The 23,703-nt window shown below is 46.3% G+C and overlaps 1 protein-coding gene across 1 annotated transcript in view; it reads right to left on the bottom strand.

Annotated features, from left to right (window-relative positions):
- Positions 1–23,703, bottom strand: part of LOC115402710 (anosmin-1-like) — a 35,904-nt gene that overhangs the window by 2,485 nt on the left and 9,716 nt on the right. The window contains 13 exon segments of the mRNA XM_030111233.1: positions 1,126–1,267; positions 1,995–2,215; positions 2,644–2,815; positions 3,990–4,078; positions 7,850–7,996; positions 8,982–9,126; positions 10,703–10,908; positions 13,148–13,277; positions 13,634–13,661; positions 13,663–13,714; positions 13,717–13,815; positions 18,634–18,856; positions 19,184–19,246. Of these exon segments, the coding sequence (XP_029967093.1) occupies positions 1,126–1,267; positions 1,995–2,215; positions 2,644–2,815; positions 3,990–4,078; positions 7,850–7,996; positions 8,982–9,126; positions 10,703–10,908; positions 13,148–13,277; positions 13,634–13,661; positions 13,663–13,714; positions 13,717–13,815; positions 18,634–18,856; positions 19,184–19,246 (1,717 nt within the window).

Raw genomic sequence — 23,703 nt, 5'->3', positions numbered from 1 at the left:
GTTGACAGAATGACTAGTTTTAATTGTAGATAATAGCTGCAGTCTCTCTCTGAATGCAATCCTGAGCTGGAAGGATGAAACCGAGTGTAAAAGCATTAACAGTCTTTTCACCTTTAATGCGTCTCACATTGACATCTACGAGCTGAAGAGGTCGAACGGTCTGAGAATCTCTTACAAGGAGATCATGCTGATTTTTAAACAGTCGGCTTGTAATCTCCTCATCCAGGTTTCAGACTGATGAAATGTGGGTCGGACGGTGAGAAGGAACCATTTATCTTGAGCATATTGTAGTTTGGTGCCGGTTGTATTTGCAACATAAGTTACTCTGCACATGAAAGCGGTATTGTCTCAGAATTTATTGTTTTAGGTTAACTGGAATGTGGTAATAGACAAGACTATTCCGTACATCAGTTATGGCCAAAATGACAGAGTCCTGGAGGACCCCGGCCCGCCCAGCGCCCCCCTGAGGCTTCACTCAGGACCGCTGTCGTCCTTATTTCCAACAAATTGTTTGACATTTCAGAAAAGCTGGGTGTTTTCTCGCTACACTAAAGTAAAAACCGCAGACGGACTGTAGACTTTTATTTATTGCGGTGACGTCAGACCGGGATCTAGTTTGTTATTCGGCGCTCGTCAGGAAAAAAAAATAAGCACATTGACTCGGATGACAACTTCAAGCTTTGAAGAAAGATCTCAAGAAGACCATTAGCAGACGTCAGAAAACGGTGATGAAAAAATGTCTCATGAAGGGTTTATTAGTCAAATTACACCCAGAAGGAAAGACATCAAACTCTCAATGATGCTAATCACATAAAAATCGATGCCAAAACCGCAGTAATCACTAATCGGAATAAGACACTTCATCTTGTCCTTATCTTAACTCCCTGCTGGACCTGTGTGGACAAAGCCTGTTCATCTGAAGCCCCTCCCCTCCCTCCTCCTCCTCCTCTCTCCCCAAATCCATCAGAAAGTGAATCTCTCCTCTGGAGGAGTGAGCTCTAACATCCATGTGTGTTTTCATTACGCTTTTTAACTGTAAAATGTTTCAGGGTGTTGATTCCCTGGTCTGTTTTTGTCCTCTGACCACATCAGTAATTCGGCGTGTCAGCAGCTGACAGTACTTACGATGCTGTATGACGGGCAGTATGCTCGGGGTCTGGAAGGTCTTGACGGTGGCGGGGCCCTCCCCGCCGGTCGTGATGACTTGCACCTCCAGCCTGTAGTAGGTGGACGGCCGCAGATTCGACACCACCAGCAAGTTATGATCCTGCCGGGAGAGGGAGGGAGGGAGGGGAGCGGCGGGGAAGACACGCAATCAGCCGAAATACAACCGAGCACGCCTTTTTTTGCAACTTGACAAGCGCTTTAATTTGAATGATCTGTGAAACACGGGAGTGTGACTGTCTTTGCGCGAGCCGCAGACAAAAACAAAGACTTTGTTTTCAGAAGGCTGGCTGCCTCTCTGCTCGCTGCCAGCTTGATAAAGAGTGCGGTGGGTGGTTTTATTTATAGACGAGCTCTCGGGGCTGGGAGGTGCAGATAGGCAGAACGTGTTGTTGATGGAGCAGATTATGTCAAAGAGCGGCTTCTTTTTTTTCTGAGCGCGCACGTACGCACGCACGGGTGGATGAAAGAGGGAAGACGTGAAGGCACATGAAAAGGGAGGAGGAGGAGGACTTGCAGCAGGACACAACACCGCCTCAGATCAGTCCCGGCGTCGGTTCACGTGCCTCCGCTTATCACAAGATTCATGCAAAGAGGCCACGGCGGCGTTATCCTCAAATCACCGCCACCTCTGACAGCTGTCGCAAATTGAAAAGCTGAAGACGGAGTGTTTTGTCCTGCTGCAGAGGATAAGAGGATTCCTACTGTATGTGACAAAGAAAGGCCCCCTGTGGTATCAGAGAGGAAAAAAAAACTAAACTAAATGGCCTTTAGTGTGAAGCTGTTAGCACAGAAAAATAAAATCCTCTTTGACCCTAGAACAAACGTACCGGCGGCAGGATCTGGGACTGGGAGATGATGCTGTTCGGCAGGCTGTTTTGCCGGCTCTCAGTGGTGATCTCGGCCCAGGTGACCTGGAAGCCTGTGATCCGCTGGTGGGGGGCGACCCTCGACACTCGCCACAGGAAGTTGCCGGTGATGTTTCCCTCATTGATGGAGAAGGAAGCGGTGAGATTCTCCGGCTTCGCCAAAACTTTTGGAAGGCCCGGAGCTGTTAACAGAAAGGCGGTATTAATACCAGCGGAGACGGTTTCATATATTGAGTAATACTTCATTTTTTGGATGAGGAAACTGACACCACTCAAATAAGAGGAAACTCTCTTCACAGCTTTGCCAAAATATAGAAAAAAAACCTTGCATGTTCTTCTCGAACCACACAGTAATAAATGGCTTGTTATATTTCCTGGTGATTCATTTGTTAAAAAAAAAAAAAAAACTTTGACATTGAGTTCTGTGCCAAGATTTTCAGAGTGCTCTCAGCTTTAGCCGCCAAGAATATCTCACAGCCTCTTCTTTTCACCCGGTATAGATTTTATCCATCATCATAATTACGCCATGCCGGGGTATCTAATTACTGTGTTTGCATTGTTGTGGATCAATGCGAGCTGACCTCTAGGTGTCAAACGGCTGAGCGCTCACCTCCCTCCCCGGGGCAGGGGATGTGTTTGTGAGTCTTGCTCCGGATGGTGGCGCAGGATGGGGTGAGGAAGGTGGTGCTCTCGTCCTTGGAGCGTCTCTTGGACTTCAGCATGTGAACGGTGACTTTGTACTTGCAGGAGAACAGCAGGCCCGGGAGGTTGATGTAGTTCTCCTGAGCGGGGAGAAGCACATTATTCAGTCCTGATGACTTTGACGTGTCGCCCGGGTCAGGTCCCGCGGAGCTCGGGAGATAATTAAATACACGGCGCCGGGGCGGATCACGTTCCCCGCTCAGGCTCCAGGAGCATGGCCCACATTACCCAGCGCTCACATGTTAGGGGTGGAAGAACCCCGTCCTCATATTCTAACAGTGATATAACGGCTTTCCATAGCTTGTAACTGTAGCATAAACACGAGAGGAGTTTGAATAAGGAGAAGCAGCGGAGCCGTGTTGATGTGTAATTTACGATGAGAATAGCAGCAACGTCCAGGCTAATGAATGCTGCGCGGCAGTGATGCACTTTACATTCGTTTTGAACTTTAATCATTTATTGATCTTAAGGAAAAATGATTTTCTCGTCTCTCTCTTCGAGGAAACAAAAAAAAAGGAAAAAAAATCCAGCTGACTAGTGGATTCAGACCATGCAGTAATAGAGGGCTTACATTAATAGGCAGTCCCCCGGGTATGGGTGTGTGTGTATATTCTCTCTGATATGAAACGGCTTTGATTAAAAGTGAATGAGGCGCTGCGCTCACATAAAAGCGCCGGCCTGGAATCCTTTGTGGTAATCTATAGAAATGGACGTATATTTCCTAGCAACCACGGCGCCGCTTCCCCAAGAATGTGTTGACTGCCAGGTCTCTGCCACGCCGCATCAGGCCGAGGCCAGGCAGCGAGCCTCTACCCCCACGGCCCCGCACACCCAGACCCGCGCACAGACAGACACTATTGCATCCTGCAACAAAGCCCCACGCAGCAGCCCGGCCGGGGCCACTGGAGGTGAACGATCCCCCCCCACCAACACCCCCGCCATTCCGGGAAACATTGTTTAAGTAAATGCGTTTTATTGGCCAACACACCACATGCCTGACCGCACGACTGACTCATAATATTCAAAACAACAGCCACCAGTGATCTGCCCGGTGCGAGCCCGGTGCTGCGGGGGTTTCGGGTTCACTCGGCGGAGCCGTTTCCTTTAGCCGAGTTGTCCTTTTCTAAACACCAGACAAAAGGTTAGGCACGTGCTTCGCATAGCACCGAGCCGCTGATCAAGCCGTGGCTCTGCGCGCCGCTCTCTGAAAGCGGAGCCCCGGGCTGGGAGTTGCCGATGGGGGGGGATGCTGACCTGCGTGACGGATTTCTCCGGTCCCCGGGTTTCGTTTTGGCTGCAGTACTCCGGCATCCACTGGACGTGGTAGCGACTCACGGAGGGATCTGGAGACAAAGGATAAGAAGAATGATTGCACCGTTTCACTGAGGGGGGAGAAGAAAAAAAAAACTACTCAGATTTCATGTATTTTTTTTTATATCTTAATAAATGCAAACATACTCCATATGAGGACGGCCCTGCAAGCTAAGTGCAGGACTTATACACATAAAAATATACAAGGACATGCCTTTAATTCAAGTTTTGACAAAAAAAAGCTCACATTATTTCCATTTGAATGTATCACCACCAAGTATACTGTTACACATTTTAAAGTATGGAAGTTTTAAACTCCATGTTTTGACTTTCAACGGTACTTTAAATGTCAACTGCATTAGACGCGAGGCGTGTACAGTACGCCACTTCCCACATCAGTGAGGAGCATGCATCTGGGAGACGAACAGAGGAGTGCAGAGCAGCGTGACGGTGTTCGGCACTTGAATGGTGGGGGGGTCAAAGGGCAGGGAAGATGTGGAGCTCGTGTTGCTCAGTGCTGCGCTGGTAAATAACATCTTTTGGTGGAGGCGGTGTGATGGTGTGAGGCGGAAAACAAAACAGTTAATTCCCAGTAGGTTGCACACTTTATCAATACTTTTAGATCAAATTCAAATGATAGTGAAACTCGCCATTTCAAACCAGGGGCGTAAAGCTCTGATGTGTTTTCCCCTTTGTTTTACTGCAGAGATGCTCAAGTATCTTTTTCTTGGCAACGCCTCTAATGAAAAAGCTGAAATTTCTTTGAAAGTCTTTTTTTCTGCCACAACGATTTTCTTCAGGCTTATTTGTGCAACAGCTTTCTCAGGCTGTGAGATTTCTGCAGCCTTCAGCGTGCACGTTCGCACAATCTCTCCCTCACAGTATAGATGCTAATGTAATCTTGCTGACAAAGAAGTAGCCGGCTTTCACGGCAGCGTCTTGCTGGAATTGTCCGTTTAGTTCTTGGTCTTGCCGTTACAGAAAGGCAGATGACACATTTCAATGTAGAAAGGTACAATAGCCAGAAAACTCTGTCCATGCTCAGACTCCCACCTCCCCCAGTGATTTCTACCTGTGTGTGAATCAAGTCTAATGCTACTAAAACAGTGCAACTTACAGCAAGAAAATTCCACTTAATGTCCTCTTTATAATTTTCACACTTTGCATTATCGTGCCTGTCTCCTGCCCTTTTGGCAGTTTCTGCTTTAAACTATTTATTCACACCTCGTAGCAGCTGCAGCCATGCTTATACAAAGAATATGTGTTGACAATGCTTCTGAAAATATTCTTACCAGCACAGGAAGGCACAAAAAGTTGGGCGCTGCATGAAAACAATATAAACACGAACAATTCACCGACTGAAAACAATTACCACATCCATGTACGGAGCGAAAACAACCGCTGCTGGTTCTGGCAACTGAAACGCTGCAAGATTGCTGACCAACAAAAGTGGCCTATCTATGTGGGAATTTCTTCCTTTCTCTTTTCTTCTCTAAATTCAATCGGTTAACCCAAAAAGCCAAAACAATTCCATTTAGTGTTCCCAAGAGAAAAGTCTGAGGTTTTTTTTATTTTTACTGCTTTATATAAGCCGGTGCAATGGGTCATTTAAGATTGTCAAAGTTTTGTGTCAATTATCTGTTAAGTAACTGGTAACGAGTCGCTGTAGCTTCGCTGGAACGGAGGTTTTAGCAGCTGATCTACATTATGGTCCCTGAGCTCCTCTTCCACATACAAATGTGCTTCAGCAGCGCTCGCCAACTTGCTCCCAGAGAATTACTAGACATAAAAATGTGACTCTGTGGAAAAAAAACAAAAAACAAAATGTGCTGTCAAGTAAATGGGATGTTTTTAGTCATCAAACAAATGCAGCAGGGTAAGAATAATAAAACTCCTGGCTGGATTTAGGGTCCTGGTTTATGCGTTCGGGTTTTGTTAGGATGACATTAAAAGACAATCTGACAGGCTCAAATGATTAACTGATTCACATCTCCCAGATTACAACTCTCCATATCTGAAATCGGAATTTTCACGATAACAGACGTCTCTGAAAATAAACAGAAACTTAAAAGTATTACCTTCTCCATCTTCATATTTGCTTATCAATCCTGAGCTTCCTGTTCTATGAAGCCTTTATTGAGTGGTTTGGTCTGTGCTTTGACGTGGAGGCGCTCGTCTTGGACGGAGCGGCTCTGTGGAGCGCAGACTCCAGCAGCCAGGTTCACGTCAGTAACGTACGGGAGCTTCTTACGCACTCATCAGCTGTGTTTATCGGCCCATCTCCCTCATCTTATGTTACAAGATTTATTATTCATTCCACTGTGTGCAATACTTGGTTGATTAATAATTGAGTTGTGCTATGTTCACCCCTCGGCAGGGGCCTGGGTTGTAGTGGGGAGATAAAAGGGGTCCTTTGAAGGCTTAGACACAGATCTGGCACTTGAAGCCCCTGAGCTCTTTGGAAGCAGAAGAGAGGAATTACAGGGAAGCGGGAAATTGGGGAAAAAAAAAATAAACAAGATATGCTCAGCCGAGTTTGACAGAGAGGGGAAGCGCGATGTAAAACAAGAATTGGGACATGGAAATCAGGTAGGGAACAGAATCTTAGTGTTGTTGGATAAATCACGACTGGAAGCGAGCCTCAGAAGTCCCGCCACCGCCGCGCTGCTGCGTATCGTCTGGACTCAGACAGACGAGCGATATTTTATCAGAGCTGGTGCGCACCGTACACTCCTCCTGGAGACAGCCCAGGGGCCGGGCTGCTTTGAATCACAGAGACAACGACGGAGGGTTTAATCATGGTTCAGTTAACCTGTCCCGCTCACTGTCACACAAACCAGATGTCCAGAGACCCCGTCTCTCCGGGCCATCTGCACGTCTGCATGTTTACAGTAGTGGAACCCAGGTTGTTGGGAGTCGAAGCCAGGGTCATCCCTCAGTCTAACGAGTGGCGCGCACACACACACACACACCGCAGACCAGGACCACAAAACGACACACAGAAAGGGAAACGGGACCAGGATTAACTCTGCACTTGCAACACTGCGATTCCCCAGGCAGGCTTGATCCCCATCAGCAACACTCAGCTGTGTGAGAGCAGGCCAGCCCTGCTAACAGCTCCGGGCCAACCCTCTCTCTCTCCCCCTCCGCTCTCCTGCTCTCAGTCTGATTCAGCAGTTGGTGTCTCACCAGGCCTCTCCTCCAGCCAGGGTTTGCATTCTTGACTTCAAGATGTGGAGTTTGGCTTGGGCGATGACATATATTAGTAACATAACATAGACCAGTGAATGGGACTTGACAGGTTACCCTGAGAGCATGGCTTTCAAGGTTTCCATATTTTCACTTTGGTATTAACAGAAGGTTTTGGGAATGGACGCTGCCGGGGATGGGGGTTGGGGGGGCGCTATAGGCTTTAACCCCTTGCGGTGCTACAGTCCAGCAGCATGTCTGCTCCCCATGACATCAGGTCTTGTAAAACAAAACGCTCCGCTTCAACGCTGATGCAAGAGTGAGAATCCATTAAATGCAGCTGTCAATAAATCCCATCGCAGGGCTCCGGCTCTGTGTGTTTACTGTTCTCCGCTAAACGGTGGCTCGGCTCGACCGAGTCCACCTGCAGCTTTACAGCATCTCGCCCAGCACACACAAAAAAGACACGTTGTTCCATTTACGCCATCCGATATCACGTTTCTCAGAGAAATCCGCAAACGTTTAAGTCAATAAGAATCAGTCTTAACAGTTTATCACAGCGTACATGGGTTTTATTGACTGATGGCCATAACGGGGTGCTATCGAGTGCTCACCTCCTCGGTTCTTCCAGTAGACGCGGACCTGCAGCTGGCCGTCCTGGTAGAAGGGCGTGCCCACCTCCAGAGGGCCAGAAGGACGTTTGGCTAGGGTGGAACCAAGAGGGGATATCTCCTCCTTCTTCGACTTGAGCACTGATTTTGCTGGGAAGTGAAAGAAAAAAATGTTTGCTGCTATAGCTCAAATATGACAGTTCTTGCAATCGGTCCAGCGTGGTAACAAAAACACATAATAATTTCTGAGTAAGATCAGAGCAGCAAACAACGCAGCGAACAAAACGGTCGCCATGAATTATTGTGCTTTAACTTGACGTGTACACACACCGCGAGCACTGTCAAGGCTGGAGGTTCAATTTACTCGACGACAATGCTTGCAAAAGAAACAAAACTAAAAAGAAAAAGAAAAAAAAAACATTCAGCCTGTGCTTCCTAAATTATCCCGAATACTCAAAGCTCCAAATGATTGCAGATGTGCTGTCATCATATCTTGGCCATTCATGCGTTTTGCAATCCTCGCGATGATTGTTTGCCTGAAGACTGTCAGTAATTTAGCTAAATTCGGCTTTTATGAAGAGCAAACAAACAAAAACAAAAGCGGATTCTGCTCAGCCGCTTCAGCCAATCTTGTATAGATGTGCAATCAGAGAGCTGCAGTTACGGCCAGCTTTTGTTTGACTCCGGGTTCTGCGTGACCCTGCGAGTGGGTCCAAATCTGACCTGTTCGGTTCGCCAGATCACCGCAGTTATATCACTTTCTGAGTGGGTGGTTTACAACACTGATGGGTTCTGTAAACATGGCAACATTTCTACGAGCTACTATGCTAGAAGCTTTATGGGGATGTACTTGAGCAGGATATAATTTTTAACAAAACAGGATTGTCTTAATCCATTGTTGTGCATGGTGATATTGCTACACGAGGAAGGGATTTGTTCTCTAAACGACACAAACGCACGGGGCCACATAAGGATAATTAGGAGGCTCACCGAAATCAGACTCGAAATTTTAAAAGTGGATTTCACTGACTGGCGGACAGAGCCTTGCCAAAACTAAAAAAAAAAACAAAAAAATCAATACCACACAGGGTTGTCAAAGCTGAGGGGACGGTACAGTGGAAGCAGCGATGGTTACCTGATTCATTATTCTGGTTGGTGGTGAAGTGGAGAGAAGCCTTGGAGCTCTTCAGGCGCACCTGTCCCCAGTATGTGACAGCCTGCAGCTCCACGGTGTAACTGCTGTTCTGCTGCAGCCCCTCCAGCTCCACCCAGTTCTGGCCCTGCGACAGCACAGAAACACACTCCGCACGTTGGCATTTTATGCATTACCACACCGACACTCGAGCCTCCTCCTCAAAGCCCCGGCGTTACTGTACCAGCCGTCGCGGCAGCCCGGCTCGGCCCCCGGCCAGCGCGGGCCTGTGGGAAAGCCCTGCTTATTGAGAACACATGTGGAGCGGAGGAAGAAGGGACGGCGGGGAAGAGATAGCCTTCGGGGCCTTATGAGAGAGAGAGCCGTGTTATCAGAGCCTCCCAGGGCTTCTTCGCCGTGTTTAACTTGCAGCATTCCTCCAGCAGCGTGAACTTGATGAGTTCTTGTTATTGACTGTGCCGTGTTTTGACATTCTTCAACCAGCAGGCTGCTTTCAAAGCCCCGAGGTGCCAAAGTGGAAACCAGTAGTACATGTGTCAATAGGTGTCTGGTGTCTCCCACCTCTATCGACTGCGCGCTACATCTGCAACGCATTTCTAAAGCTAATTCAGGAGAAGACTCCATAAAGGTGTGCGGGGACTGTCTAGACAATCTGTCTTTCTGCTGGAGTCTCTCACAGGCCCTGAGACACATGCTCTGTATGTCCAGTCCTCTCGCTTATTTTGTAAAAGCTACAACTTTTAAAACACCAAATGCATTTAGTTATGCGCATATAAGTGAGTTTTGAGGAGAGTCGATGATTAATTTATACAAGCTCATGGACCCAGTGCACCAGTTCAATCATGTTTTTTTTACTTCAAGAGGAAACTAAAAGTCTGTGAGTTTACGAATTTTCCAAGTTGAGAACTGTAAGCTTATGTAACTCGCTTGTATGTTTCTTTGTGAGAGAAAGCAAGGCTTTTGTCTGTAACGTGTCAAATAAAAGGTTATAAACCCTCTTTTTTTTTTGGCAGGAGCCAAAAGTTGTGAATATTCCAAGGTGAAAACTAAACTGCTTCAAGAAATAACAAGAGCCTTATTCACGGGAATCGGGGGACCCTCATTTAAGCACTATATTTATGTCACTATTACAGAATGTTTCCTCAGGTTAGGAATTTTAAGTACAGTTATGTAGACACTCAATTCTTTTGAGCCTACTGAGAATTGTGGTTGAAAAAATAAAACCAATAAAAAACAAACAACACTTCTGAAACAACAGTTTTCTAATCAAAGCCAAAGAAAGAGAAAACGAATGAGTATTTCTGGCGAGAAAAAAAGGACAACACAAACTGAAATAGCTCAGAAAAATCAGTCCTGAAATGATTAATCAGCATAAACACAGCTATTCATCACACTTAATGTGTTTTCTTTAAATTCCAAACTATGTTTAACAGTTCTTTCATCAGTATAGGAAATTCGAACAAATGAAGAACATGTTGTATCCATCTGTGTGTGACTGATAGCCTTGCAAGTACATATAAATAAATGCTACTCCTACTGCGCGTTTATCTTTTTCTTTTTCACTCCAGTGCTGTGTGCATATTTAGAGAGACATATTGAGGCTGGAGGGGAAAAAAAAACGCTGAAATAATCTCGGTTGGGTCTTAGAAAGAGGATAAAGGGACGGAAAAGAACACATCACTAAGACAGCGTAAGAAGATTACCCCATTGGTGGTCTTTCTCCTTTTCTTCTTGGATGGCACCATGGACTTGGTGGGCACGGTCCAGCTCCAGAACACTTTGTAATGATGGATGGGAATGTCGGGTTCTTCTGGCAGGGTCCAGTTGAGCCGAGCGGTGACCGAGCCGTCTTCGCCCAGCGTCACGTTGGTAACACGCAGACTGGTGGGTCCGGGAGGGGCGGACGGATCTGAAGACACGGCAACGGGAAAAAAAAAAAAAGGAAGAATTTAATACACCTGTGAGCATTTATGGAGGAACACGGTGAGCGAGGAGCGACTGCCTCTTGTCTGTGACGAATCTTAGTCCAAGATTATTTCAGGTAGAAGGTTTTTGTTTTACAGGCCGGGGAACCTTTCACCACCGCAGCTGAGGAGGGACGGGACAAGTACGGCGCTGTGTAAAGTAATTAGTCCTGCACCGACTGTCTGCCATGAGGTGTTATGACAGGTGTCATGTCATGTCCGTGACAGCGTTCTGCAGGACCGTGAGCGCAGGTTAGGGGTTAACAAACACATGCTGCTCTCTTTGGCTGCACACTCAACATTCCTGTACTCAAACTCATATGTGTGTGTGTGTGTGTGTGTGGGTGTGGAAAGCTGGTTCTGAACCTATCCATATGTGCTGTGACCCAGCCTGCTGCTGGCTGCTGATGTCAGCCTGGTTGCAGGAGGACTGGCAGGGCCACATGCCAGACGCCAGACTATTGGGAGCGATCCTGTAATGAGAAAATGATTCACGCCGCAGCCTGGTTGGCTCTCCTTCTCCTCTGCCCTCTTCCACCTGAAACACATTTAATCCAGTCCAAATACCAATTGGACACATCGGTTCACCATACCAGCTGATGTGGGCTGCGCAAGATAAATAAGCAGTCGGTTCCTACAAATTGCCCTGACAAAGTCTAGTGGTGCAAAATTGCATTCAGATGACTTAGCTGCACTATGTAAATAACAACGGCTTGACAGATCTGCCGGGAGTTCATCAAACCCCTGACAGCTCTCATCAATCTATCAATGTTCTGGCTCTGATTGGCCTGATTGGAGATGGGTTTCCATCCATGCAGCAGGATTCCTTTCCCACCCGCTGTCTGTCTGACAGCGGCCCAGATTTGCTCTGGGGAGCAAAATGTACGATGAAGGTTTGACAGGACAGGTCAACATACTACCAAACACAAACACACTCTGCATTTGGCACTGATTCTACTTTTTTGGCAGAATATAACAAGGACATCTGCTGACACTTCGCTCAGGAACGCCTTCGTACATACATGAATACACCGATGTGCAGTATATATTACATAAATCATGAAGTCGTCCTCGCAGTGTGTGTGAAGGACATAACTGCTGGGCACGTGGTTTTCTCCTCACACGCCAAACAAATGTTCGCGATCTGATTCCAATCAGATGAAATCGAGACGCAATGATATATTTTCAAAACCTGTAATTCCCAGGAACCGCAAAACAACTGTCCGTAACAGATGCCATGTGCGGCACAACGGGGCGATTGAGAAAGTGTGGTAATTGAGAGTGAGGCGGTAACACAGGATGCCATCGCAGCTCGTTCGCTAATCTGTGGCTCAGATCTGAAATGCGCCTCGGTTACGTCACGTTCTCTGGGAGCAAGACAACACTTGCATTCATTTGAAACCTGCTATATTAGGACTAATTCAGACTTATTACATTTTATATGACTGTAAAGAGGGGAAACCCCCTCCTTTGAAGACAGAACTGAGGATCCTCTTGTAGCGCAGTAATGTGCAGACTCGGTCGCTTTCTCCGTTCCTGCAGCAGTCTGCCTGGCATCAGCATAAATTTTATGAAGTCCCCAGAGTGAATTCGTAGAAACTCTGGTGGGGAGGCCTGCACTTAAAAAAAATTGTGGATAACAAGGTACGTGAAATAATTTAGTGGTTTAATTTTGCAGTTGGGTTTTGAAAGCATCAAAGCAGCGTAAAGCCCATCCAAACTGTCAAAAGTGATTCATCTACGTTTGGTTTTACCAATTACGCCGCAGTCATAAACAATTGGCTGCTGTTTATTGAGTCATTTGATTGAGTCACACCAGGAAAGGCAAACATGACTGAACGCACGAATGCACACACACAAACACACACGCAGAGGGGCCAGTCACTTGGTCAGAAACGATTGCCTGACATGAAAAATTGAATTAAAAAAAAAAAAAAAAAAGCATTTCATGAATCATAATTTCTTAGAACTAAGAAGTCTAAGTAAGCTTGGCCGACATGTGGAGGGAGTATTCGTCACGTCAACGTTGCTTTTTGTGGTCAAATGAGTCTTAAAACTCTTGGCCGGACTCCACCTGTTCGAAGGTCTTACCCAGAACAAATGGAGGGCAGTGGCTGTCAAACAGGAACTTACACACAATGCAAAGCCACACACTCACACACACACATACATATACACACAAACCTCTGGAGGAGCGGAAGTGTTTGCTGGGTGCAGTGAAGCCTCGGGTCCCGTGGACATTGACCGCTGCAACTCTGAACTGGTACCATCTGCTGGCTCTGATGTCGGCCAGTTGGATGCGCTCCTCTGCAGTCTGAGGGACAGATGGGGGGGGATGGGGGGGATGGGGGGGGCAAACCACAGGGGTCAGGGTTTACGTAGGGTCACAGCCCCATGTGATTTGCTGCCACATCAGTCATCTGTGTGTTTTCTCTTTGCTAAAGTTTCAAAGACACTGCGACGGCGAGGAAGTGCAACCGCGCGCACAGTCTGTCAGCAGGAGCACAGCTGCAGCGTGTCGCACCGCGGGACACGTGAAACTGTACTTCAGCTGCGACTGAAGCCCATCTGATTAAAAGAAACCTAAGAGCACATCTGACTGGATTGAAATGAAAAGAAGAGGCTTAACAATGTCTCAGGTGCATTCCTCAATATGTTGCAGGTTTGTACCTGAGCCACTGTCTCCCACTCGTGGCGTCGTCCTCGCTGGGTGGATGCCGTAGTTCCAGCGGCGCTGCACCACGTACAGGACGGCTCCACAGAGATGTTGAACTTGGAAGACCAGCGGATCTCCAGCTGACCCGACGGCTGCTCCAGGAACACCAGCTCCTTCCTCGGCTTCAGGGGGACTCCTGAAGGCACAAGCAGAGGTTTCTGATGCTGTGACAAGGTGTGAGCATTTCATCTGAAAATCAACCTTGAAATCTAGTTGTTTCACTCTTTTCGGACAAATGTAGGCTGAGAAGATAAATGACGCCGTCAGAGTTGGACAGATACAGATTTGAAAAGGAGACATGACTTCATCGCAGCAGATTTAACGCGCGCTGTGTGGGTCAACAGCATCATCTTTCTACTGTGACAGATCGTGATATTTCCTGGCCGGAGTGTTTTCGTAGCTGTACGTCTTCCTGATGACACACATAGTTTGCATTAAGGTATGCGAGATGGAGCACGTAGAATTACGGTCTCTCGTTTGTCTTTTTTTTTTTGAAAACTTCATAAGACAAAAGTACCAACACACATATCTGCACTGAAAGGTAATTTGCATCACTGATCTCTAAATTCAGCCTTTCAGGCAAAGTCGCCGCGGGCCATGTGCAATAATTAGAGATTTATTAAGTGCTGCGGGACTGGGCCAAACCACTGTGCCAAGTCAAACCGGCTCTCTCAAGCAAATTTATTGCTGTTGAGACGTAGTGAGTTGTTGATTGGAGCATCGGGTACAGTGATAATGAGATGGAGATTGGAAAAGCAAGTTTGGTAGTACAGGAGAAGGCCGAACACATCCACAAGTCCTCAATAAATCACCGAGCACTTTCAGACCATTATGTTGGACCTGTGGTGCTGCAGAGCGATCCAGCGCTGCTCCACATTTACGAACAGCTCTGCTGTATGAAACTTTGCTGCATGTCAGTAAACAAACCTAATGAGGACTGTGTTTTGTATGCAGAGCATTAGAGCTCCTTATATTTCTATTCAGCCTTCATACACTGCATGTAAACATGATTGATTGAGTCACATAAATCGTAGAAGGTGGAAGATGGAGGTGGATCCTTGAGCCACATGTATATAGAGTGTGCACTTTTTTTTTTTTTTAATCTATGCGTTCTATCAGTTCCTTGCACACGAACAGCTGGGGGTCATTGTGCTGTGGTTTCACAGCTCTGCAGCGGAGTGTGTGCGCGTGTGTCTGTGCATGTGCGAACAAATGTGTCACGGTTTCCTGCACAATAAACAACACCAAGGTACCACAGCATTCCTCCTCTCTCTCTCTCCGTCTCTGCTCATCTTCCTACAACTTGCACACAAGCGCACACACACAGCAAAACGCACACACACCGCGCTCGCTTCGGCGATATGTGGGAGGACAATGAATACACTTTTCTCTCAGCCCGCTCCCTCCAAAGATAACTTTAGGTCAGGTTTTGGTCCAAAAATCATACAGCCTTCATTTTCAATGACTGCGGGTTTACTCCAAGCCATGATGCAACGGCTGTTGAGGCACGATCCAGAGTGCGGCGTTCATTCATGTCCTAATCACACCAACAATTACACTCCAGAATATAATTCTCAATACTCACGCACATACTGTCATAATGGACTCCTCTAATTACAGGGCTCGAACATAACATGGCAAATTCTGTTTGCGTCGCGTCGACTCGCAGCGCAGCGAGGATAGGACGGCGTACGGAGTCGGGGACTGACTGACTGACTTGTTGTGACAGTGCAAACATGACTCTCACCGAATTTGATTTGATCTAATTTAATTCCGACACCCACGTTTTTCTCACATTATGTTTCGGAGCTTTGCTCTTTCTTTTGATCAGAAAACATGCAAAACGAGTTGAATAGCATCATGTGTGGTGCTGCTTATTCCAAGAAAATGAAGGAAATGAAGATATCTGCCAACATTAAAAATAAAGGCAATGGAGAAGTCTAACCCCCCGTGGGGGTTTTGTTCGTTTCTTTTTCGACATTATGCAGAGCACGTTTTGATCGCTGGCAAGCTCACATAAATAAACTTCTGAGACAACATACACAGTACCAAACCGTGTACAGCTTAGTAAAGTAGGAAAAGAAGAAGCTTTGTTACAGATGAAAAGCTCAGCGGGGGGTTCCACTATCTCAGGGGTCTGAAGTTTTTTTTTCTGTTAGGTGCAAGTTACATGGGCCGGGGATCCCAGCCCTACACACACACACACACACACACACACACTCTGAGAGTGATCTCACATGGGGAGAACGCTCCATTTCTCCCCGCTTGTGTTTGCATATGGCTTCCAGCATCATGGCTCATCACAGTGAGGGACTGCGTACACTTGTGCACACACAGAAAACAATTACGCTCCTTCCAACCATGAGCACCTAATTAGACCTTTAACACTGAGGACCGGGACAGGAATTCCATGTGGACTTTTTCACCAAAACGCCCCGGTTGTAATTCAGTGTAAATGCGGCGCTGACGGCGACCTGTCATGAGCTCAGTGGTTTGGACTAAATCAGCAGGGGAGGCTGCTTGATTCTGAAGGTCTCACAGAGCGCTGGAATGTTTTTCATTGACTGGAACACTGTATTGAAATTTTCAAGGTTACGCCTGCTTTCATCTTTCTTATATTAACGTGCCGTACACCTTTTTGAGCATGACATTCACCGTGAAGTCCTTCAGGACGTTTCCAAATCAAACACAAACACTATCAGGCTCTTCAGTATGCATAAGCTCAAACTGGCGAGTCACATGCTTTTGCCACTCGGTATTAAACACAGTCCACACGGTGAGAACGTGCTCAGATTTACCGCAGTGTGACTCAAATAGCTATAGTCTATCACTGCGGCGTTTCAAAGCTTCATTTAAACTCATCTTCCACTGCTCCCACTTCAACATCTCCTCAACTCTGTTATGGCCCGGGGCTTGCAAGCAATTGTGTGCGCTGACAGTGTACATAATGTCGTTCCAAGTCCCGTCTCCGAGTTCAGGGGCCCTGGATCCTCGCACGCAGCGACTCGGCGCCCTCAGAACATCAAGTAGCCGTGGGATGCGCTATTGCTCTATTTTACTGGAGCAAAAGCTTCTGGGTACACGTGGGTCTGTGAAGGACTCCGTATCCAATGCAGCCAACGTAAGGCGAGATGTATTTTCTAATCTACAATGGAGAAACATAAAGAATGTGGAGGGGAAGCTGAATGCAAAGAGATTAAATAACATTCATGGTCCCCGAAATATGCAGCTACGTCCACTGAGGATGCAATGTACGTTTAACGCAGAGTGATTAATTACTTCAATGCTATTTCTGAAAATTATGCAACTGCTGCAGGCTAATCACATTTAAAAACAGGATGTCTGTGTTGGACCACTGCACGATATGAAGTGTCTATTGTGAATATAAAAAGTCGAGGAGAGGGTGGGATCTATTATTAAACTGAAACCACACTGAAAACAGCTCTGAGCAACAATTTAAAAAAGGAATGAATTAAGTGCATGGACAATTAAACACGTTTATGTTTAACAGTTTTGCATCAAAGCGAGTCAGCCGGGCTGCACTACTTTCATTTCCCAGCAATTAACACATCCATAGTTTTCTATCTGTTTTCCCACACGGTTTATTTCCTTCATCTTCCACTGTTGTGTTTAACACACAGAACCTGTAAACCTACAAAAGCTTTTAAAGTCCTTTAAGGTTTCTACATGTAATTTTGGGTTAAGACTGGTAATTTAAAAACAGGTATATCAATTTCATCTTCACTGGTTACAGAAATGCAGAAATTGACAAGGTGTTGTAAGGATCACTTTTTGCTTATCAATTATCACTTTATGTTCACGCACTAGAATAATAGAAAAATAAATTTATTGGTAATTTGGTTGATAATGACTGAGAACATTTAAGTTATACTATAATATTCTTGTTTTTTTAGTTGTTTGAATAATTTTTATTATCATTAATTCATGCATTTTTTTCTGTTGTAGGTTATTTATTATAAAACAAAATGTTATATTTAAAAGAAAAGCACACAAAAACAATAAATTAAGAAAGGAGGAAGTATATCGTCATTTTTGTTTCCTACATTTTAAACTTAATTCAGATTCAAGCCAAGTGACATTCACATGGGGGAAATGGTAAAGTTATAATGCTCACAATTATCATTTTAGTTGATTGTATTTTTCTCCACTACCTTCTTGCTCTATTGAAATATGAAATGCAAATGCCTGCCTCTCTTCTGTTTAAGTGTGTTGTAACTCACTTTGTGATTTAAACTGTATCATTCTGGTGACTTGATTGTTTTTGCTTTTCTCCCTTTATGGTTCCGTTCATAGTGCCATTAACTTGCGTCTCGGGTGAAGTATCGAGTACTGAAGACAGGTGAGAGAAGGCACCAATCTGGTGGTCTGGCTTTATGGTGCCAACTAAACCAGTTATTTTATTTTTTTCTGTTTCTGGTGTGCGTAGAGTGGGGAGGGCGGAGCCAAGTATCACTTTACCTAAGCTAATGCCGAGTGCGTACAGGGCCGAAGGCGCAGCTTTACGTTACAGGCATTCAGCTCAGAAAACATGGAGGGTGTTTACTGTGAAACAGGCAAGAATTGCGAGAGCTGGCAGCCACTGTTCATTAAAAATGCATGAACAAAAATTAATGCTGGCATTTTATTTTTATCAGCGGATCAGATTTCAATACTGCAATAATGAAATGGATTAACAGGCTCCTCGGCAATGTACCATAAAGTAAGCTGACTTGTGCAATTTGCATGAAAAAATAAGGTATAGAAGAATGATTTAGGCTTGCAAAGTAAGTTTTCACTTGTTTTTGGTTGCATTTTTAACAGTATTTGTGAATATTTGCTATAATCGAGTATAAATGAGATCATAAGTAAGTGTGTTTTAATGTAGTACCACTTTGACATACACCTGTTGTTGCAGAGAGCAATAATATGCAGCTTTATTTGTCATGGGCATTACCTTTGTAGAGATTCTTGGGCAGCTGGCAGGTGTGGCCGCAGCCATTGGAGCAGCACTTCTTGACCGCCGAACACTCTCCGTCCTCCTCGCAGCTCTCCACGCAGGCTGCCGCAAAGCCGCTGGCCTTCTCCGGCGCAGGGCAGTCACCCTGCTTCACTCCCTCCACCGACTTTAGGAACTCGCAGCTCGTAAGACACTCGTAGTGCTTTTTGGGAAAGAGTGGCTGAGAAAGGAGGGAAAAAAAAGCAGAAAAAGAAAGAAGGGGGGTGAAATAAATGTCAAATTGCTTTTAAGACCAACCTGCCCGGCTACAAACAGGCACCTCTGTGAGCTAACAGTGACTGTCCTGTTTACGTTTCGGCTTATGAGTCACTGGAGCTTTGAGTACATGAAACGGCTGTGATTCAGTGTTGTTGCAGGGCAGAAAGAGTTACTTCACACTCCTTTCAAACTCCCCCCCCCACCACCTTTATTGAATTTTCCCCACTAGGTCTGAAAAGCTCTTACAGTCCAATCTGAGGTGACCACAGTGTGCATGGCAGTGTCATACCTCGCATAAATCTTGGCACTGGTTCTCCTTCAGGTCCCAGGATTCTTTGCAGGGCTGCAGGCACTGTGAAAAGGAGAAGGGTGTCAGTTCTTCAAAGCGCCAGCCGCTTCAAAGCGCGGCGGCGGCTGTGGAGATGGTGCCTCCTGAGCTCATGCGCTGGCTGCCTGACAGGCACCTCTCCCCCGACCACACTCCACACCGACCAAGCCACGCCCACTTTTTGTTACAGATGCCAGGCATACCTTCTATAGGCATAAACATTCTTCTAAAAAAGCAAACACGGGGCAATGGGGTTGTCTGTTATGAGAAGACAGGCACAAGCTGTCTCTGAAATATCTGGGTTTTGGTTTGTGTGGGTCCTGACAGATTCTCTCTTCACGCCTTAACACTACCAGCTTCCCAAACTGTCTCTGCCTCGTTGTCGTCCAGCCTCTTCTCTCGCTCATGTCTGGGCTTGATACACTCTGGCACTGGCACTGAACTCCCCTCTCTTTGCCACGCTGAACAGAGAGTGTTTAATAAATGATACACTTGGTTTAATGTGCTCGGGATTCCCTTTCTTTCTTTCTTTTTTTTTTTTTTTTTCTAACCACGTGGAACAAATTTACTGAATGCTAAGAATAGGCGTAGCATAAAAAAAAAAAACCTCAGCATGAGCAGCTCATTTTGCCAAACATAATAGGATGATAAAACCTGAAATGAAAGTTTACCAATCTAGTCAAACTCCCCTTGCTCTAAATACAGCAACTCACCCCGAACGAATCAAATTCAATAAAAGCGAGTGTAATGTAACACAAAAGGTCCATGCATGTCCAATAGAATCAGGCAGATCGTGCTGCAGAGGAGCGAATGTATTCAGACTGGGAGGGAGAGCAGCTCCGGGTCTTCTGTGCTCCGGCTGCTGGCCACGGAGAGGTAGTGTGAAAGAGGGGAGCGAGCAGCAGCCGAACCGCTGCCAGGCTGCTTCTGTGCTGCTCTGGGAGCAGACCAAACCGCACCAGCCGTCGACCTGCCAAAGTCAGTCATTCAACCCTATTTAATTTAGCCTCCTTCACCAGCGACAGCACCAAGATAGACACATAAATTTTCAACACATTCCTCGACATTCCTGATCCAGGACTGACTAATATCTCAGTCAGTGGGAAGGGGGGGTGGGAAACGCGACACGGAGATCTGCTATCGGGCTCGACGGTCCGCTCGTGGCTGGAAAGACGAGACCCCTGCAGACGGCTCACAAGAGCAACATGCAGATTATGTAAGGTACAGTACAGAGCAGCGGCTAAATGAGGGCACCTACTGTTGAAATGGCAACACTAAAGTCGATGCGAGGAATCTCAGTCACACGGCCTGAGCTGTAGTTTAACTCGCTCATTAGGCAGCTCTGTCATTATTACACCACCGCCAGTGAAAAGTTTATTTGCATTTTATGGAGAGCGGTGGACGAGCGCACGATGAAACATAAACCTTGCTTCTGGAGGAACATGCTGTAATCAGGACGGCGCACGAGCCTGCCAGTGCAATTACACTCAGCTTCTTGGTAGAGTTCTCTGCTTTGCTCTGCATTGTCTGAGAGGCAGGCGGCAAACTCTGGCGGCGTGTTGAGTCCTCAAAAGAGCAGATCAGGTTAAGGGAGGAGGGTGTTTTCCTAATTACATCACAGCAATATAGATATCACACCGCTAATGTGAAATAAGGTGCCAGGAAGAGAAATGGATGGCTTGGATGGTTCTGACAGCGCAGAGCTCCAAAAGAAACTAATGTGGTTTCAACAGAGCTGATCAGGTGAAACCGCTGTAACACCTCAGAGATTTAGGATGACATACGAGCTCACTCGCACTGTCCAAGCTACGCCTCAGACTGTGCCGTTCGAAAATCATCTGCTATTAATAATATGGTGACCTTATATCATTAGCTCTCCTCTCGATTGCGTCCTCTGGGAGCGGGGCCTGCGGCGTGGCAGCGGCGGCGACCTCGGCATCCCAAACTCATGCAAAGCGCCGCGCTGGAACAATGAGGTGTTGAGGCAATAACCGTGTGCTGCAGCGGCGTTTGAAGGACACGCTGCCAGTAGACGCACATGTTAAAGCCCCCAAATCCCCTCTACAAATCACTGAACATACACACATAAGCCGGGGGATCAAGCTCATTTTACTCATTGAAAGATCTTGTGTGTGAGGCCTGAATGCATTCCACCGGCTTTTCTCCACGATGAGTCCTTTTCTCCGGTTTTGCCGCAAACACAAGTGAAAATAGAACCGTCGTTACCTCGAGATGCTCAGACTTGTGTGCCAAACAGCATGAATTAACACAGCACATTGCGCACTGAGGATATTGCAACACAGATCAGAATGCTGGCTGTGTGCTCAGTGATGTCTCACCATCGCAGGCCAAGATCTGTTTCATTTTTTTATTAAATCTTCAGGACAAAAGTTCTCAACTAACAAAAAAAGTTGATTCTTCCTGGAACTTGTATTTTCTGAATGTATCGGGACAGGGGGTCGCTTCTGCCCAACGAAACAATACATCGTAATCGACACTGTTAGGGAGAAAAAAGAGAGCGATAAGCATCTGCGTTGAGGCAGAGATCTCCCTGCAGGTGTGCTGGAAACTGACAATCTGTCAGCGTTTCTTCCCGGACACACCCACAATCTGACATTTAAGTCGGGAAGCGGAGGACTGATGACAGATGCCTTGCCAAAGCAAATAAGGATGACTGGATATAATTACAAAGGCGCTCTCATCAATCAATTGTCTGATTCTTATTTATTCACTTTTGTTTTTTCTTTGCTCAACCTAAAACATGTTGCAGATACGGCCAAAAACATGCTTCTGATGGAGCCATCGCATATTTCCTATAAGCTCTCATGAAGCATTCTGGGAATGAGCCACACCTTTGCCACATCATAGGCAGATCTGCACTCTTGTTTTTGTGAAATTTATGTTTCTGCTTGTTTGGAGCATAAAAATGTGTTACACTGAGTGAACGTGAATGCTAATGACCCTTTATACGTTAAATGACATTTAAAACGGCCTCTGTTAGATTAATGGGCTCAGAGAGCTAGCTGGGGTTAGCATTAGCAGATCCCCTCGAGTTTTGGCGCCCTCAGACGTTTGAACGTCTCATAGCTGGTGTTTGACTTCTGGAACACAATCTGGGAAAACACACCATGGGACTGGTGGATGAGAGCATAATTGAGCTGGACATAGTGTATCTCTCGCGCCCGGGCGCCAGCGTTAGGTCCGCCTCAAGCGAATCTCGCAGGCTGGAAACACAACCGCCATCTGTTTGAGTAGCATACGGAATGCATGTCATTATCCTATGCCGATGTTAACATATTCCAGGACAAATTTCACCCCCTGAAAAAATAAATAAAAATGCTTTGCTCTGAGTTGTAAACAAGACCACGGGGGTTGTTTCTTTGGACCTGAGCTGTTGCTCTTAACAAAAGCATTTGAGCGGCTGATTTCCCCTTTGTCCCCTTATCTTCGGACCCAATGGTGACACATTCTGCATGGCTAAGTAGGAACATCCATAGCGCTCTTTCACTCCCCATTTCACGCTGTAATAAAACGCAGCAGTTGTTACTCTGGGGGACCCTGAAAAGCATTCTGTGGGGCCGATGAGAGAGTCAGGCTGAATGGCAGCCAATGCCACAGCCCATCTTCACTTCTTTTTTTTTTTTTTTTCATGCCTGAGACGAGGCGACAGGGGGGGGGGGGGGGGGGGGGGGTGGTGGAGAGAAGAAGTGAGATATGTTTAAGGTGGGAAGCAGAGAAGCTTTTCTGCATCACCCATGGTTATCACATACATCATATAATCACTTTCTGCCCTGAGTGGGCGACTAGAACGACCGAAACTACATGCAAGCGTTTTGTTTTTTGCTAATGAAGCACAAACTGCTACCAAACGAGGCTCAACAATACACTGTGTGGACAAAATATTAGATGGTTCACAATTCAAAACGATGGAGACATTCTCCTATGCTGGTGGAAGGTAACTGCACAATCAGAGGAAGATGTGCAAAACAGCAATGACCAGCTGGTATTTGGGTATCTGTGTTCTCCATTTACTTAATACCTGAAGGAATTCAGCATGTCATCCCCAAAAGCGCATATGTAGCATCTGGGAGATGAAAGTATTGATCCCTGCTCTGAACGTGAGTATGAAGCTCCGAGAGGTGCCAGCCAGTATTTACAAGGTGCCTTTGCTGGCCCCGCGGATGAAGCCCCAGCTCTCTGCTTCTCTGGGAAACTCCGATACGGAGGACGAATCTCTGTTGTTGATCACACACATTGTAAATCTCACCTCCCAATCTCATTGAGTTATGGCTATTTTTTTGCTGGCCCGGCGCTTTTCGCACTGCCGATGACCGGACTCAATTATTCCAGCAGCTCTCAGCTCCCCTGCTCATATCTATCGACCCATCCAGGAGCGAGGCGCTGGGTTCTGCTCTCTCGGTGAAGCAGGCACTTACTCCACATATTCACTCACTTCTCACTCTATTTCACTTTTATTTGGC

Source organism: Salarias fasciatus, chromosome 16 (assembly GCF_902148845.1).
Source record: "Salarias fasciatus chromosome 16, fSalaFa1.1, whole genome shotgun sequence".
In the NCBI taxonomy this organism is placed as follows: Eukaryota; Metazoa; Chordata; class Actinopteri; order Blenniiformes; family Blenniidae; genus Salarias; species Salarias fasciatus.
Note: the sequence above shows the minus strand (reverse complement) of the source record. Positions and strands in the feature narration are given on the sequence as shown.